This window comes from Mastomys coucha, unplaced genomic scaffold (genome assembly GCF_008632895.1).
Source record: "Mastomys coucha isolate ucsf_1 unplaced genomic scaffold, UCSF_Mcou_1 pScaffold23, whole genome shotgun sequence".
Lineage (NCBI taxonomy): Eukaryota > Metazoa > Chordata > Mammalia > Rodentia > Muridae > Mastomys > Mastomys coucha.
Window position 1 is genome coordinate 77,488,117 of NW_022196906.1, and position 18,406 is coordinate 77,506,522.

At 40.5% G+C, this 18,406-nt stretch overlaps 1 protein-coding gene and 1 long non-coding RNA gene across 3 annotated transcripts in view; one reads left to right on the forward strand and one right to left on the reverse strand.

Annotated features, from left to right (window-relative positions):
- Positions 1 to 7,143, reverse strand: part of Phip (pleckstrin homology domain interacting protein) — a 114,091-nt gene extending 106,948 nt beyond the window's left edge. Inside the window, exons 1-4 of one of the 2 annotated variants that reach the window (XM_031344016.1) lie at positions 6,696 to 7,143; positions 6,531 to 6,589; positions 6,355 to 6,384; positions 6,103 to 6,162 (exon numbers count right to left, since the gene is read on the reverse strand). In XM_031344016.1, coding sequence (XP_031199876.1) covers positions 6,103 to 6,162; positions 6,355 to 6,384; positions 6,531 to 6,589; positions 6,696 to 6,735 — 189 coding nt within the window. In that variant the 5' untranslated portion in view covers positions 6,736 to 7,143. The remainder of the gene's footprint in view (positions 1 to 6,102; positions 6,163 to 6,354; positions 6,385 to 6,530; positions 6,590 to 6,695) is intronic. The other variant, XM_031344015.1, reaches the window with a different exon arrangement.
- LOC116072559 overlaps positions 1 to 18,406 on the forward strand; it is an 81,378-nt gene that overhangs the window by 5,758 nt on the left and 57,214 nt on the right. The gene's annotated exons all lie outside the window — the stretch shown is intronic.

Genomic DNA, 18,406 nt, shown 5'->3' on the forward strand with positions numbered 1-18,406 from the left:
CAGCCTGGTCTACAGAGTGAGTTCCAGGACAGCCAGGGCTGCACAGAGAAACCCTGTCTTGAAAAAAACAAAAACCAAAACAAACAAACAAAAACAAAAAACAAAAGATATTATTTATTTCTTTTACAGTCACTGACCTTTTTTTTTCTGTTTTTTTCACCTTCAAGTCTAAAAAGTATATTCGCAGTACTTTCTAAAGTTTCAAAGTAGCTTTTTTAATAAAGTATTAGCTAGGCTGAGAAAGTTTAAGTCCAGGTATCTCAAGTAGAAATGCTTTCTTTATGGAAAACTTTACACTAGCACACAGTTCTACCTTTCCGACTGTTACTGAGGCGCCAAGAGCAAACCCAAGCCCTACACCAACCACTCTTCTCAGCCTTTAAGGTGGATCTGTCATCTGTAAGTGGTCACCATGCAGTCAGTTAGCAGAGGTACGATTCCACTACCCCTTTATATCCACGTCACTTTGCAATGTAAGGATTAAGAGTCTCATGTGGACTTATTTCATTTACAAACTCCTAGTTTTGGGGATAAAGCTGGCAAAGAACTGAGTGTGATCCTCAGAACTCATGCTAAAAAATAGCAGGCAGCCACAATAATTGCAGCTGTACAAGGACAAACAGGCGTGTGGGGCCCTGGTACTTGCAACCTACTGGGAGAGTGGTAGACCAGTGAAATTATCTGGGGAAAAAGAAAGTGGATGGTACCTGAGGAACACCCCAAGGTTGCTCTGACCACTACAATTGCACACTCATGAACGCTCACATAGTAAGTACACATATAAATTGTATAAATGCATCCAATTTTTAAAAAATGGATGATACTAAGCACCACAGAATAACTGCATACATAAAAAGATGAAGTTTCAGTCCTTTAGCACATACAATTTCCTTTATACTTACTAACACATTTTATCCCTCATTATAATTGTAGGTCATTTTAAAAGCTCAATTTTATAAACTACCAAGCAAATCACAGTATTTAATTAAAACCCTCAAATTACAATTTCAAAAAATAGCTAAAATTTACCATGCACATGTATGAAATTTTCAAAGAATTTAAAAATGAAAGAAAAAAAAAACAGACACATGCACAAAAACCAAAGAACAAAAAACAACCAACCAACCAACCTAATAATGCTACCATTATATAACTACCTTCTCAAATGCTCTCTTCCAATCTGTTAAAGACTTACACTCAAGTCTTCAAAGTACCCTCATACAGACCGGAAATTCCTAGTTTAAAGACATGTAATCTCTTACTGCTTTCCTTAAGCTTACTTCTAAGTGTTAGTCAATGACTTTCACTTTAATCAGCATACTCTAAATATACATATACCTAAAGCATATACTGTTCATGGTTCCTCTACTCAGCTCTGAATCAGAAGTTACCAGTAACTTACTTATTTCCTTACAAAGTGAAGAACAATTACACAGCAATGAAGAGGTATTCTCCAAAGGCTAGCTCAGAGATCTTCACCTTTACAAGAACCAGTATTACTAAAACTCAGCTGTCAACCTGGCATCTGGGAAAGGGAACCTCACGGAAGGAATTTCCTCAATCAGAGAAGCCTGAGGCTAAATATGCGAAGCTCCTTAATTGCAACTTGATGAGGTCTAGATCACAGTGGGTGGTGGCCAGCCTAACTGGCAAGCCAGGGGAGTACATCGATAAACTGAGGTCTTCCACAGCCTCAAGACCTCGGATTCAGTTCCTGACTCCAGGTTTCTGACTTCAGTTCCTCCGAATTCCCACAGTGATGAATTGTGACTTCAGAGTTCTAGGTGGAAATAAACCCTGTCCCCCCCAAGTTGTTTTTCGTGAACAGAAACCAAAGTAGGCCAAACACCAAAGAATGGTACTATAAAAAGCATTTATTCAACTTCCAAACTGGCATGATTTTATAGATTTAACTTTCCATTTTGGAAAATTAAACTCTAAAATGAATGCTAAGCACTTAAAAAACAACGCACTGCCATTTCTAACTCAAAATCATATTTCCAGGTCATTTTCCATCCATGTTTTTACACACAGTTAGAAATAACCAAGACAAGAATAATAAATTATAGAATTTACCTGTATCACCTACAAGCTAACTGTCACCTGGCTTTTAAGACAGCAGTCCACATCTCCTGACTTCTAATTCTTTCACTCTGACAAAAAGATTTCTAACGACATGCAATCAGTTTAAGAAAATGAAATAAGGTTGTTTTTAATAAAGCAAAATTGTATCACCCAAACAAATTAGAAAAATATTAACTTAACTAAAAAGAATAACATAAATAAAAATGTAATCAATGCACCCCAAGTCTGGTGAAAATGCTTTAATAATTTGCTTTAAGATCTAACAAAATAACAGTCAAGACTAATTAAGGAGACAACTGGGAAGCGGAACTGAAAAACTAACAATTTAAATACACAAGTAAGAACTGAGTGGAGTGGCTAATATCTATAACCCCAGCTAGGGAAGCAAAGGCAGAAAGGCAGAGAACTAAAAGCCAGTATAGGCTGCAGCAGGCTCCAGACCACCCTAGGATGAGTGAAATCCCATTTTAAAAAACTGAAAATATGCCGGGCGGTGGTGGCGCATGCCTTTAATCCCAGCACTTGGGAGGCAGAGGCAAGTGGATTTCTGAGTTCGAGGCCAGTCTGGTCTACAGAGTGAGTTCCAGGACAGCCAGGGCTATACAGAGAAACCCTGTCTCGAAAAAAACAAAAAAAAAAAACCAAAAACAAAACAAAAAAAAAACAACAACAAAAAAAAAAACTTGTTAATCTGTAACAATTTGGTTGGAGTGAACATGTAGCACTTCACTCAACTGTGAGGTGCTTATCAAGTGTGCACCAAGCTGCTGGGTTCACATCCCAGCACTGCATAAAATATTCTGTAATCCAGCACTCTGGGGGTGGAACCAAGAACACCAGGAAAATCAAGGTCAATTTCAGCTACACATAGTTCAAGGCCAGGTTATCTAAAAATAAAAAAAATAAAATAAAAACAAGAAAGTTTTTTGGCCTAATACCTAGCTTCATTTAAAAGAGTTCTGGCAAATATTTGAAAAATGTCCTTTACTTAAAAAAAAAAAAAAAATCCAGGTTAACAAATATAAAGTCTAAATAAACTTAAATCATGCCAAAAACAATTATCCCATCAAATTCCATTCACTTTTACAAGAATGTTTTAAGTGTTCCCACAGGTAATAATCCATCACATTCTTAACATCAAAGACAAAATTTCCAGCTTGTAAGAACTGCCTTTTTCAATCATTTTTAAATAAATGTGTCAATTTTACCTTTCTAACTTACAAAACTTTCAAAACTGCACTAAGCACTCCATTTTCCTCTAGGCCAAAACTGAATGACATTGGAATTCTATTTAGAGGCTATCAATGTTGATAAATACTTATCTTTAAACTCATTAAGTACAAACATATTTCTCTTTCCTAAAGATTTTCTAGAAAATTCCAATTTCACATGACTCTTTCTGCTTAAATTACTGTTCAGTTTATCAGTTAATACTCAAATCCGTTTTCAAGTAGAAGTTGAAACTACATTTTTACTCATCAAATAACTTTAAATCAATTCTTGTTAATTCAATTTGATATACAAAAAGAAAAACGTTAAGTCATGAGATTAAGACACAGAATATTTGAGCGACTATGCATGTTTACCAAAACACAAAATTTTCATATGTACCAATATGCTCAAAAACCTGACAATCAAAATGTTTTAAAGCTAACTAAAATCAAAATTAAAGTGACATAACATTCACCTATACTCTCCCACACCTCAGTGTTCAGCTTACTGGGTGTGAAAGCACTTCAAAGGGGTGCCCTGCATCCAGTGCAGCTCTATGCTGAGTAAATAAGAAAACAGGAATCAAACACAAGTCCCAGTAAGAATTTTTACCTGTCTTTAGAGTAAAGCCATTGTTAACTGCTGAGGTAAAAACCTCTTCAAGCAAGAAAAACCACCTTCAAGCAAAACAGGTGGCTTTTGATAAATAACATACTGACAACGACAATTTATGAAGTTTGAAAAACTGACTACAAGTATTTCATTTTACTACTATTTGAGCCTATGAATCACCTCTAAAATTACATTTCAGTAAACAAAGTGATATTTCTACAGATTAACCATACCCAGCATTTATTTGGTCAAAACCACTATTAGTTGCTTAGTTCATAAAACATAGCATTACTTAAAGACTCTTAAGTTACCAAGACAGCCATTTTCAATGACTTGGAATTTGTGGTATTTTTAAAGAAAGGAAAAGATGAATTTGGTTTTTAAAAAAATGCTGTATCATTGTAACAGTATTTTTAGAGTTGTTATTTCTTTTGTTTGTTTTTTTTTGGGTTTTTTTTTTTGTTTTTTTGGCTTTTTTCGAGACAGGGTTTCTCTGGATAGCACTGGCTGTCCTGGAACTAACTCTGTAGACCAGGCTGGCCTCGAACTCAGAAATCTACCTGCCTCTGCCTCCCAAGTGCTGGGATTAAAGGCATGCGCCACCACCGCCCGGCTGAGTTGTTATTTCTTAACCAGCCAGAAAGGCATGGAAATACACTGAAGATTTTTTTTAAAAGCATAAACCTAAAAATTTCCAATACTGCAAACAGTAAACCCAGGAGTTTACTTCAAATCTCAATCACTTTGGACCAAGTAACTGACTGAACTTTCCTAGTTTGATATTGAAAGTTAACTTGGAAGCATGGAAATAAAACATTATCCACTAGGTTTCTAAAATCTAAACAACTACACCATAACCAGTAGTTTATATGAAATCATAGGACACACACACACAAAGCTATGCGATTCATATCGAAAACCAAGCAAAAGCTACGAAAATCATGCCATGCCATCACTTCAGACACTGGTTCTGAACTACTAACCCTTCGTAATCCCTCCAGCCATGATAGCATTAATAATTACAAACATTTCAAAAGAAGTTTTTCAATGCATTGCCTAAATTTCAATTGTTCAATGGGCCCTGGTGTGACTGACTATCTGACTATTCGACACACTCATACAGACAACTATATCAACTTATATCTCAGGCAAAAAAAAGATGCTGTGAAAACTGCAGTCCCTCTACTGAAGTAAACTAACAGTACCTTACCATTCACAATACTCGGGATAGCTCCATTTTTGGAAAGCAACTGTTTGTAAATAAATTATTGCCTTTGAAAACTCACCAACTATAAAAACATTATTTTTCAATCAATTAAACAAAAACATCTCAATATAAACAAAAACTTAAATGCCAAGGTCCACCCTACGGCAACTATGCAGATAAAAACCACAACTCTTCAATGCCGTCTATAAATAACTTTTAATTTAAAAAAAGGTAATAAATCCCAAGAATCAGCAAAATTAGAAAACACCTATTAAAACTTCCAGGTTTATACTTCGGCAGATCTGTTTGTATAATGCACAGTGTGCCTCTGACGACCATTATCAAACATATCTATCTGAAGGCCTCCAACCAAAAAAAGATAAAAAGATAAAATAAAAAATAAAAATCTATGTCTGAATCTACAGAAAACAAAAGACAGAGGAGAAGGGGGTTAAAAGAAAAAGAAAAAAAAAATCTTGCCAAGGCTCTTCCGAGGCTCAAAGGCCTTCTGGTGAAATGCTAATGCCACTTCGGAGCAGTTAGTCACCAGCTATTGTGTGGATCTGGAGAAAGCTGAGCCGGCCGCGCGTGCAGAGCAAGCAAGGAGCAGGCGAGCGCGCTCTCCAGGCTTGCGCCGCTCCCGCCGCCGCCGCCTCGCGCGCGCCCCCGCGCCCGCGCGGACACGCGCGCCGGCCCCTCCTCCTCTGGCCTTGCACTGCACAACACTCATGACGTATCTTTATTTCTAGCACATTAACAAAATATCACCAATAAATTGTCCGCGGCCCCCACGGCCCAGGGGCGTCCGCACCCCCGGCTGCCGCCCCCCGCAGCCCCCGCTCGGTCTTCCCAACCCTCCCCGTGGCCTTTGCAAGCTTTTCCCGTTCTGGGGCCAAGTTTTTGTCTCGGTAAAAAAATTGCGGGAAATTCAATTTTTTATTCGACTCGGGGAAAAGTTTCTTTGCAGTGCGCTGTGAATGTCTCACCAGATTCTGGTAGGTCCTGGGGTGCTCCTTCCCGGTCCAGTCCGTGCGCCGGGGCAGCAGCTGCGGGGACAGGACGGCCGGTGAGCGCGGCCCCCCGGCCCGGCCCGCCGCCGATCCCCTCCCCAGCCCGCCCCGCGCCCCGCCGGGGACCCCCGCGCCCCGCGTCCCGCGCCCCGCCGGACGCCCGAGCTTGCGCAGCGGCCCGGGAAGGCCGTGCGGCGGCGGGACGGCGCCGGGCCGCCGCGCCCTTACCTCCTTCTCGGCCACTTCGCGGATCAGCACCTGCAACAACAAAGCGGGGGACGCTGAGCCCCGCGCCCCGGGCCGCGGCCCCCGCCGTCGCACGGCCGCCGCCGCCGCCCTCCCCCACGCCCGCGGGCGGCCACCGCGAGCGCCCGCCCGGGCGGCCCGCGCCGCGCGCCGCCTACCTGAGCCGCCTGCTGACAGGGTCCATCTTCCAGGAACCGGGCGATGAGGAAGTAGAGCTCTGCGCGGGAGAGAAGGACGGGGAGACACGGGCTGAGCGGCCGCGGGGGGCGGGGGCCCGCGGGCGAGTCCGCCCGGCGCGGCGGCCCCGCAGCGCCCCGACTTACCCGATCGCAGCTCCGAGAGGCCTTTCCTCTCACGAGACATGTTTGCGGGTCACTTCGGGGCCGCCGGCGGGACACCCCGCCGCCGAGGGGAAGCGGGGACGGTGCCGCCGCCTGCCCTGTAGCTGTCAGTGCGTGCTCACGAGCCGAGCCTCGGCTCCACCATTCAAGCAACGGCGGCGGAGGCGGAGGAGGAGGAGGAGGAAACAACAACTCTCAGGCAGCGGCCCCGGCTGCGGCCGCCTCCGCCGGGATCCCTCCGCCGCAGAAAGGAGTCCGCGCCTTCGCGGCCCGCACTCGCCGCCGCCGCCCCCGCCCCCCGCGGGAAAAGGAGTGCCTCGGCCTAGGCCTGGCTCCCGCGCGGTCGTCGCTCCGCGCGGCCCGGCCCGAGGCTTATTTATTTGTCTCCAGCCCGAGAAGTTGCCGGAGCCGAAGCGGCGGACTGCTCGGCAGGCGCTTTCTCTAAGGAGGCCGCCCGCGGGAGGGGAGAAAGGGAGGGAGGGGAGGAGGGGGGCCGGCACGGCTGCGCGGAGGGATCTGACGCACACGGAGCCGCAGCACAGGCTCTATTCAGCGGCGCTGGCTGGGTTGAGATGGAAGTTAGTTTCTATGTAGCAGAAATAGGAAACAAATGAAGCAAAACTGCCCAAAGAGGGGAAATGCCGGGAGGACCGGGCTCACTCTCACGCACGCACAGAGACACTCGGGGAGCACTCTCAAGCTGGGCCAAGTCGGGATCGCGCTGCCCTGCCCGACTTGAACGCTAGTGTTGGCTTTCTGTCTTGCCATGTGCATGTGTATAAATGCTGCGGATTGGCATCCGTGTAAGTCTTGTCCTGCGATATTTCTGCAGCCTGGGCAAGTGTTGTGTAATTTATCGGAGTGCCGTGGGTTGCAATAGAGGTTCGGGCTGCTTTTTTTTTTTCTTTTTTCTTTTTTGTGAGCCGCTTGCGTTCTGCAAACCCGTTATTCCCCGAAGCCACCTCTGCCTATTTCTTTTATTACTACCATCGCCTGAAGCGTTCGGTTTAAAAAAAAAAATGTTTTTGTTTTGATAAACGGGCGAGAGGAACTCCAGATTTGTACTTCAGCTCATCTTTTCCCCACCTTATTACAAAAAGGCTAGTGATGGCTAATTAGGGATTTGGAAGTGAAGAACCTTAAAGCATTTTAAAGTGTTTACAAGAAGGGCTAATATAAACCTGAAGGAAAGGAAAGGACGCTAGCTAGTACTTATCTCTAACTGATATGGAGGTAAATTACTGACCGGTCGATAACCTACCGAAGGTTATTGAAGGAGTATATTACAGTTTAGCAAAGGTGATTAGTGATTAAATAATTTAAATTATCTGTGTATCTTGCAGCTCACTTCGTCATGCTAATTAATGGCTTCTAATTTACGGTGTAAACCATTCCTGTTTACAGTTAATCACGGGAGGACTTCTTAAAAACTGGCGAAAAGCAAAAACAAAAATCTTTCGTAAATCCTAATGTAATTACTGGTTTTATATGATACATCGTTCATCTGTGTTTTGCTGATGAGGATAGGGGCCTTGTTATTTTTAAAACGAATATGGGTGAAATTAATGGAAACAATGGAAAAGGCCGCTTGTTAGAAAACAAGGACACCGAGTGATATTTATCTCCAGATGAATTAAGCACTTTCCAAAAAAGACTTTGAGAGTTCGATTTTTTTAAAGGTTGGCATTTTAAAGAGAATTAGGATAGTCATTCTTTTGTGTTAATCCTTAACAAAAGATCCTCTTTGAATTTGTTAGATGCTAAGCTGCATTTTAGGGGTCTGATTTTAAAAGGTAATTTGTGAGGTAAGGACCAAGAAACTGGGTTGTGGTGTTCCGGGATTGCTTCCTCAAGCCTCGCACCCTCCTAGCTCCTTGCCTTCCAAGTGGGAAATGCCGCAACGGCCTTAGGCTGCACTGCAAGAGCACCAAACCCCCAGAAGTCCTCACACATGGAAGCAAGAGGAAACTACCTCAACCCTTTTGGGGCTAATGGATTTAAAATTCCTTTTTCTTACTCAATAAAATAAAAATAAGAGGTTACCCTGATTGGTCCTATCGCTATCGTGTTATCAGAACTGCCCCTAAACTGGCGTGGCTAGCCTCACAATCAGGACATGTTTGCATTTTTAAAACATGCAATCCTATTCTTAAAATGATAGGTAAAGTAGCCTGCTTCGGAATAATTAGGCATAAAACATATTGTATATGCCTTTGCAATTGTATTTATTTATATGACTGATGTTGCTTTATCCTAACTTTCTTAAATGCATTATGTCCTTCAAATAATCTAGGTACTTCATTAAGAAGGTCTTTAAATGAACAGATTTTGAGAACGAAAATTTCTACTTGAGGTTTACTGTTTCTGCACGCAGCACTAATCTAATTCTACCTCTTGGATGTTTTGTCCTTGTGAGGTAAAATCGAATTTTGACATGTAATGTAAAATTTATCTGGATAAAGTTTTGTAAGTGTTGGGTGATGTGCAAAGCTCACATGATATCATGTATGTTTTCCATGCAGAAGCCATGGAAGCTTTTTCGTGAGACTGAAAAACAAAAATAAAAAACTGTTTAAGGAAAGCCTGCTTCCTTCTAAACATGTCATTGCTAACATTCTGGCTAACTTTGACAACGTGTCTAGTTTCTTTTGGAAATACTTAGTTTGAAGACAGTTGTAAGCTTGCCTTTAAAATAATTCCTATCAATATTTTGTGTAAAATATGCAGAATGCTTGACAAAAATTAGGATGTCTCTCATTCTCTCAGTCCAAAAACAGCATTGTTTTTAGCTCTAGTTGTTAAATTGCATCTTGCTAAGTCCATTAAATGTTCTTTTAAAAAAAACAAAACCAAGATCACTTCACATTCTTTAACATCAAGCATAAAACATTTCAGTTAACTGGAGCTTGCTAAGACATTTATTGTGCATATGTATGCAAAATGTCTCTGCTTATCAAATCCAAGTTCTTGTTTAGAAATCCTGTGTTTTGTTCCCAAAGCTGAGGTGTACACAGGTCTTTCCACAGGCAACCTGTTTCTAGAGAAAGACAGTTGAAATTCAGTCTTTCTAGTCTTTCTAACCCCTTTCTATTCCTTTATGGTTTTTATGTACTCCAAAAAATACCACTAAAAGTTAGCTCTCAGTGCATTTTAATCAATAAGGTTAAAAAAAAAAACAGAAAAACAAACAAACAAACTCAAAGAAGTAAAGAACTCTTGGAAGCAAAAACTAGTCTCTTTAGAAGAGTTATAAACTTTTTCAAAGTTTCCATGAAATTCCATACTGGATCCTTGGCATTACAGGAAACAAGCTAAGTATTTAACAGAAATTTTGTAGTGAACTTGATAAGAAATAATTCTTAAACATAATAATAAATAAACTCTGCCATTTAAGTCTTCTCTAGAATTAGATGGACGCTAAATACAAACTTTAAAGTTCTACATCCTTTATGAAATTTGAATTGTCTCCTATAGTATGGTGTCTGACACAAAACTAAAACTCATGGATGCGGTGTGTTACCTTATCTCTAAGTCATGTTTCTGTACTGGTATTATGTTACCCTGATGACATTTGGGTGAAGCAATTACATTGTTTTGTTTTGTTACTTTGTAAGGCTGGGCAGTGAACCCAGGTTCTTGTTCACACTGTACAGGCTATCTACCATTCAGCTATATATTCTCTGTCCATTTGCTACTTTCAGAGCAAAAAGTTTCACTCAATGAAATAAAGCAGAAAGCATCCTTCTCCAAAGAGTGCCAAAAAACAAACAAACAAACAAAAACCCTACTTATTTGCCCTGAGGAACCAAATGAACCATGCTACTAGAAGGGCATTTTTTTTTTGGCATTTTCTGATAATCCACACTGCTGTGGCTTGCTCTCCAACTCTGTCTCCTGCCATGCCTGTCTGTTTCTTCTCACTTCTCACATCCTATTGTCTCCTCAACCCGTGAAAATCAAATCTGAATCTCATGAGCAGCTATAGTGTTTTGATACCTTCAGAGAGAATGGGGGTAATTTACTTTACTAAACCACTCCATCATCTAATAAGCTGTTTGTTGGTGGTTGGTTGGTTTGTTTGGTGTTTTTGTTTTGTTTTTGGTATTTAATTTTATTTAATGATCTCCCCTTATGAGATCACTGAAAGCTTTCCCCATAAGTTGTAGTACATTTTCTTATAATCTGTAACAAATATTAGCTAAATTCCAATAGTCATGTTCCCTTTCTTATTTTAGTGTTAGTAATTTATTCAATTTTTCCCCTAATTAAATAACCCTTGTAGTTTACAGTTGTTACATGTCAGTTTGTAAAAGATGTACATACCTTCATGGATAAATTCATATACATTTTTAAAAACCACTTTATGGCTTTAACAGTACAATTAGATATTACAGGAGAAAAACAGTTTTAGAACATATTCCTCCAAGATTCGGAGCAGCACAGTAGATGACTTAGAAAAAGGCTGTTCCAGAGGGGAAAACACATAAAGTCTGCAGGTGTGCATTATCCTAGCAAGGTGTTTGATGGACAGGGAGGGGGCTGGACTCAGAGAGAATACTGGAAAAGGAAGGTGGATGGAGAGGATGCCCAGGCTCCAAGAAGTTGCTACTGGTGTATTTTAAATAAAATAGAGTATTATTAGTGTGATTTTTAAGACAGGATTTCAGGACCAGAGTTAAGACTTGCATTTATTTATATATACTAATTCATAAACTTCAAAACTCCCAAGTAATGAAAACAACTTAGTTAGGGAGAAGTTGGGAGTTATCCAACAAATAATGAGAAATTTCTTCATAAGAAAAATACTAGGGACCAAAGACACCGAAGTTAACCTGTTGGTGAGGAAGAAGAACCATTCATAGGAATAAGAGTTAAACTTTCAGATTGCCAGTAGAAGTCAAGTCTACTCAAAACTCAGAATTAATTTTAGTTTTTAGTGAAGTTTAAAGAGATCACATCAGATTAGATTAATCAAAAATGCTCTTCCCAATATCAGAATTAGAAAATAGGCCTATCTATAGAGTATTTGCAGATTGCTTTTGTTTTCATACATTTGCCCGTTTTGCAAGGCCTCCTCCCCTGACTCTTGTTTCTTTCTCCTACTGAAACGTTACTAGTTAGCTAGCACTAGGCTGTCCATCAGGCCCTTACAGAATAATACCAGCATTATCCTATTGAGATATGTGTACTGAAGTTTATGAAAAGCTTATAATTAGATTCTGGGATTACAAATCCTATTACCTTCATAATTCTCATGCTTACACTCAGGTGTGGAAAACCCATCCTGAAGGAGAAAGATTCACAGACAAACAGCCTTTCTGCAGAACGTTGTAGTAAGAACACCCTTGCAGCTTCCCTTCCATGGCTACTGCATGTGGCAGGGCTGGGCATCCCTGAGGGACTGACTATCTTAAGAATATTAAGAGAGTAATATCATGTGAGAAGGAAGAACTACCTTGTCTTTTTCTACTACCCTCATCCTGACTCTGCACATCTTAACTTTTAAAAATTATTAAAAAAAAAAAAAAAATGAAAATTCCCGTGCTTGAAAGCTCTCCTCTTTCCCCTTTGTTCACTGGCTGGTGCGTGTCCCGTAGTGTGCTTTGTTTGTTTGTTTAGGTTTTTGTTGTTGTTTGTTTGTTTTGTTTTGTTTTTCGAGACAGGGTTTCTCTGTATAGCCCTGGCTATCCTGGAACTCACTCTGTAGACCCGGCTGGCCTTAAACTCAGAAATTCGCCTGTCTCTGCCTCCCCAGTGCCGGGGTTAAAGGTGTGCGCCACCACTGCCTGGCGTCACAGTATGCTTTTTATCTCATCCTTCAGTCTTGGGTTTCTGGTAAGTTCTTGCCCCGATTTCCATGTCCTCCCGACACCTGACACTCCTGCACTTCCGGTCATTTTCAAAGTGTCTGAATTTTCCTCCTCTTCCATCACTGAGGCTTTGGTTTCCAATGGTAAATCCAGTATGAGAAAGAAGAACTGATTTCCATTTGTTGTGATCAGTTTGGATCTGCCTGAAGAACTCTAAAAATTATATAAAGATGAATCTGGTCCCCGAGTTTTAAAAGTGCAGCATCATACATTAAAGTCTTCCATATCTCTAACTTTCAACTGTTCTGTTTGTTAAAGGAAAGGCTGGGAACAATTTTTGGAAAAAACAAAACAGGAAAGCAAGGCCTTTTCCTCTTTCCTTTCATCCCTCCTCTTTTTCCTCTTCTTCTTTCTTTTCTCTATTTTGTCATAGACAAAACAATTGCAGTTTAAAACAGTGTTTTCTTCTACACAAGTGTGCAGGCATTGGCATTAGTATTTTTTTTTTTCTTTTCCAACGTGTTTGACCAAGTCAAGACAAACCAGGCCTCTTCAGATGTTAGATTTCACTTAGAGGAATTACTGGGTTTTTCTGTATTATGTTTGCATATCTCTGATTCTTAGATTGTGAAGCTTCGTGGGATTGAATTTCTTTATGACTAATGTTGCCTAACTTCACCTCTTTACAAAACTCAGATTAAGAAATGCATTTTATTATTAGGTCCAGATTCCGTACTACCTCAATTTTTTTTCCCTTTTTAAGCAATTTATGATACAAATTTGGGAAATTAGCCATGGCTCAGTTGTGAAGATATCGTCCTCCGATAACGATTCTCAGGCACTTTTCTTAGGATAATCACTATAGTTTGTGTATTCCTTCGTCATCCAATTCTTTTCCTTTTCTGTTGCTTGTTTAGTTCTCTTATTTTACTAACAAACTATTTCAATAGAACTCTACTTTTTAAAGGCTTTTTAAAATACAGATAGAAGGAGTATCTATTACAAGTTCTGGTATTGTGTACTCCTTTTGTGAAGCTGTATTTCTTTTTCCAGACAAAAGTGAGTTGACATGGAAACCCCGAGTCCACCTCTAGCATCTGGCCCTTGCTCCTAAAGGCTGTGCTTCATATAATGGTATTCTCATTGCAAAATCTTACTGTCTGTGTGTCAGTCAAGGCACTGTCATTTAAATGCTAGTTTGCAGCGTGGGCCCTTGTTATGCACTTCATCCCAACACCCAAGGTGCACAGATCAGCACAGGTGGTCCAAAGGCCAAGACTGAGCCTGAGGTAACAGCATCACCTCCTACGGGCTATACCTGGAAAGCAAAGGTTTCGTCGACGGTCTGGCCCATCTCCATTAAGTGATCAATTATTAAAATTGGACTTTATTTAGCAGCCATAACTCAATTTATTGCATAGCCTGCAAGAGATATGAATCAATGGCTCTATATACCTCGCCAGTATAGCTTTAGAGAATTCAGAGACCTGAAACAGAAACAACACAACGGGTGTACTTATTATATGGAGACTCTGGGGGCTTTTTTGTCTTAACCTAATTTCTTTTTTTGTTTGTTTTGTTTTCTTTTTCTTTTTCTTTTTCTTTTTCTTTTTTCCCTAGTCAGGGTTTCTCTGTGTAGCTCTGGCTGTCCTAGAACTCACTCTGCAGACCAGGCTGACCTCCAGCTCAGAAATCCACCTGCCTCTGTCCCCCAAGTGCTAGGATTAAAGGTGTGTGCCACCACTGCCTGGCCTAATTTCATAAAGTACAAAATATAACTTTCACAAATCCATGAAAAAGTATTTTTAACCAATTCTGTGAAATTATCACCTAAGTATAGCCCAGAGCCCCGGACAGCTTTACAAGACTTTTGGTAGTGAAAGCAGGGTTCCCATATTTGAAAATTAACCAGTAATTTCTAGTGTGTTAGTCTTAGTCATGCAAACTGGATGTGGGGAGGTTTGGAGCCAAAAGATCCTACCCGCACAATGAAATTGAAACTTAGAAACTACAGTCAATGGCTCTTCTGCACTGACAGGTGGATGAGTTGATTTACTACGTAAGGGCTCCTGCCTTCCCAGCCTGCACCTTGAGTTCCATCCCCAGGATCTATGTGGTGAAGAGTGAGAGAACTGACACCCAAAAGCTGTTCACTGATTCCCCTGCCTAACACACACACACACACACACACACACACACACACACACACATACACACACACACACGTACATATTAAATATAAATGTAATAATTTTTTAAGTTGTACTGACTACAAAAAATGTTTATTATATGCAGGGTTTTCCTTACCTTCTAGTTTTCAAAGTTGCAAACCTACATCTCAGTTTTAAAAAGATTAATTCTTGGGCTGAGGAATGCAGATCAATAGAAGAACAATTGTCTCGTATGTGCAAGGCCCTGGCCTCAGAGCCTAATTCTGGGGGGTGGGGGGGAATGGGTTAATTCTTTCTTAAACCAGGATATGTATTCTTCTAGAAATTGAGAGGTCTTAAAAATCTCATTTTATTGTTGTTCGTCCTAAGGGACTGCAAACCCTTCAGCTCCTTGGGTCTTTTCTCTAGCTCCTTCATTGGGGACCCTGTACTCAGTTCAATGGATAACTGTGAGCCTCTACTTCTGTATTAGTCAGGTACTGTCAGAGCCTCTCAGGAGACAGCTACATCAGGCTCCTGTCAGCCATCACTTGCAGGCATCCACAATAGTGTCTGGATTTGATGATTGAATATGGGAAGGATTCCCAGGTGGAACAGTCTCTGGATTGTCCTTCCTTCAGTCTCTGCTCCATAGTCTCTGCAACTCCTTCCATGGGTATTTTGTTCCCACTTTTAAGAAGGAATGAAGTATCCACACTTTGGTCTTCCTTCTTCTTGAGTTTCTTGTGGTTTGTGGATTGTACTTTGTGTGCTAATATCCACTTATCAGAGACTGCATACCATGTGTGTTCTTTTGTGATTGGGTTACCTTACTCAGGATGATATTCTTCAGATCCATCCATTTCCCTAAGAATTTCATAAAATCATTGTTTTTAATAGCTGAGTAGTACTCCATTGTATAGATGTACCACATTTTCTGTACATTTCTGAACTAACTGGTACCCTCAGAGCTCACAGGGACTAAACCACCAATCAAAAAGTATACATGATGAGATTAATGGCTCCAGCAGCATAGGTAGCAGAGGATGGCCAAGTCAGTCATCAATGGGAGGAGAGGCCCTTGGCCCTGTGAAGGTTCTATGCCCCAGTGTAGGGGAATGCCAGGGCCAGGAAGCAGGAGAGGGTGGGTTGGTGAGCAGAGGGGGAGGGGAGGGAACAGGGGGTTTTTTGTTGTTGTTTTCATTTTTGTTTTTTATTTTATTTTTATTTTTTATTTCTTTTTCTTGGAGGGGAAACTGGGAAAGGAGATATCATATGACATGTAAATAAAGAAAATATCTAATAAAAAATCTCATTTTAAAAATACTTCATTGTGAAAAATTTTTCAATACTCAAAATTAAATAAAATAACTTTATTTATTTTTATTGCCCCTCAAATCTCCATGTTCAAGTGTATCCCATGGACCGTGATCTCTTTACTACCCTCCAGATAAACATTTCGTTTTCCAATGATGTCATATTAACTTTTTATGAATATCAGTATCTCTTTTTAGCTTCTTCAGTTCAGTCTAGGCCAATCCTATGCAGTTTTCAAGATGCATAGCACAAAATTTACCTTTTTGGGAAACCTCATTTTCCAAAGAAAGAGCAAGTAAAGAGCTATTAGCAAACAAAGGATGGGTTATCCATGCTCTGTGCTTCCAGACAAACTTTGTAAATCTCTATAGTCACAAAACATTCAAGTATGTAAGAGTTCAAGTATGTAAGAGTTTTTGGTTTTGTCTTTTTTTTTTTTTTTTTTTTTTTTTTGCTAATTGTATGTTCATTTTCTCGAGCCAAGACAGTTGCCATAACTAAAATCATCTTAGGAGAGGGGAACATTTACTTGGCTTCTACTTGCAAGTCATGGCGCTTCATTGGGAGAAGTCATAGCTGGAACTCTACAAGGAACTTGGGGCAGAAACCATAAAAGAACACTGCCTGCTGTCTTGCTCACTCAGTCATGCTTAGTTAGAATCCTTATTCAGTTCAGGCCTACCTGGCTGTGGAATGTTGCTGCCCATAATGGGCTGATCCCTCTTATGTCAATTAACAATCAAGAAAATCCCCATGAGCATTCCCTCAAGCCAATCTGATCTGGGCAGTTTTCAGTAAAGACTTCCTTCTCAGGAGACTCTGGGCTGTTTCAAATTTAAACAGTGAAAGCTAACACTATACTAAGAGGGTTTTTTGGGTTTGGGTTTTTGGTTTTCTTATCTTTTTAAGGACAATCTGTGAACCTTGTGTTTCTGCATCTTCATTTTGTACACAATTCAAAATATACAATAGACAACAATTTGTGATATTTTTAATTGGGATATCTGTATTGAATAAGTGGCAATGGAGAGGTAGAGTAAGGTGCCGATCAACGAAGGCCCTAGTTTTCCATAATTTCATAAGACTAACAGAATATGGAACCATTGGTAGTTTACCTGTTGAGGGAAGGAGACAAAAAAGTTGGTTGCATTTAAATGGAACGCCAGAAAAATCATGTGACATTTGTATATGAGCTTTGCCCTTTCCAAGTCTGTATAACAGTATTAGTTGAATATAAAATGAAGAGATATGACTTATAAAAGGCCACAGAATATAAAACAAGCCTAATTTAAATTAATGAGCATAACCTTTTCTCCACTCATAGTCTTTTAGCCACTTGACTTTGTTATGCCTTTTATAGTATAATTTTCTTAAATATCTTTATCCCCATTTTGTATTTATCTATACACCAAGTGCAAAATAGGGTCTGAGTTGTGTCATCTAACCCTTTAGTAGTTCCACATTTAAAATGGAATATAGGGCCTGGAGAGGTGGCTCAGAGGTTAAGAGCACTTGCTGCTCCTGCAGAGAACCCTGTAGTGACAGTTCTAGGGAAATTTTATAAGAATGTGTTTTTGTTTTAATGCCAGGTGTTGAGAACTTGGGGCTGCTTCGAAGCAGCTGACTGTGATTTGCCTCGTGCTCTAATAGAGGCATGGTTTTGCCAGCTGCAGATAGTCCCGCAATCGTGTGATGCTTAGACTTTTGGGGACCTTTTAGAGAGCCCTAAGAAGGATTGTTAGTTGTTTGGTTGTTGTTGGTCTTGGTTTGTGAAGTCGTCGTGTACAAAGATGAAACAAGAAGAAACTAGATAACTTGACATCAAAGATTAAACTTGCCTCAAGGAACTCAATGCCCCTGATCTGCAGCAAGTAGTCTATCGATAACATTGTCCCCTCCGCAGCCCCTGAGTTTAGTTCCTTTCCTCTTTGTTCTTTTTTCTCTCTTATCTAGTGCTAGGGAGTTGAAAGGGTGGAAGAAAGAACCCACAACACAACCACAAGCAAGCTACAGAACCCAGGTCCAGTTCCCAAGAAAGTTGGGTCATAACCATCTGTAACTCCAGTTCCAGAGGTTCTGATGTCCCTTCTGACCTACATGTATTTTATTTTCCCTCCCTTGAAAGGCTCTTCCCACTGGCCCTTAGTAATTTCCTGACCTCTCTGAGTATTCCAAATGAAATATAGGTAGCTAAAGATTCAAATCTAACCTCCACAAATGAGAGAAACTGTGACATTTGTCTTTCTGAGTCTAGATTATCACACTCACAATGACTGTTTTCAGCTCCATTTCATAGTTTCATTTTTTTCTTTTCTTTTCTTTTGTTTTTTTGTTTGTTTGTTTGTTTGTTTCAAGACAGGGTTTCTCCGTGTAGTCCTGGCTGTCCTGGAACTCACTCTGTAGACCAGGCTGGCCT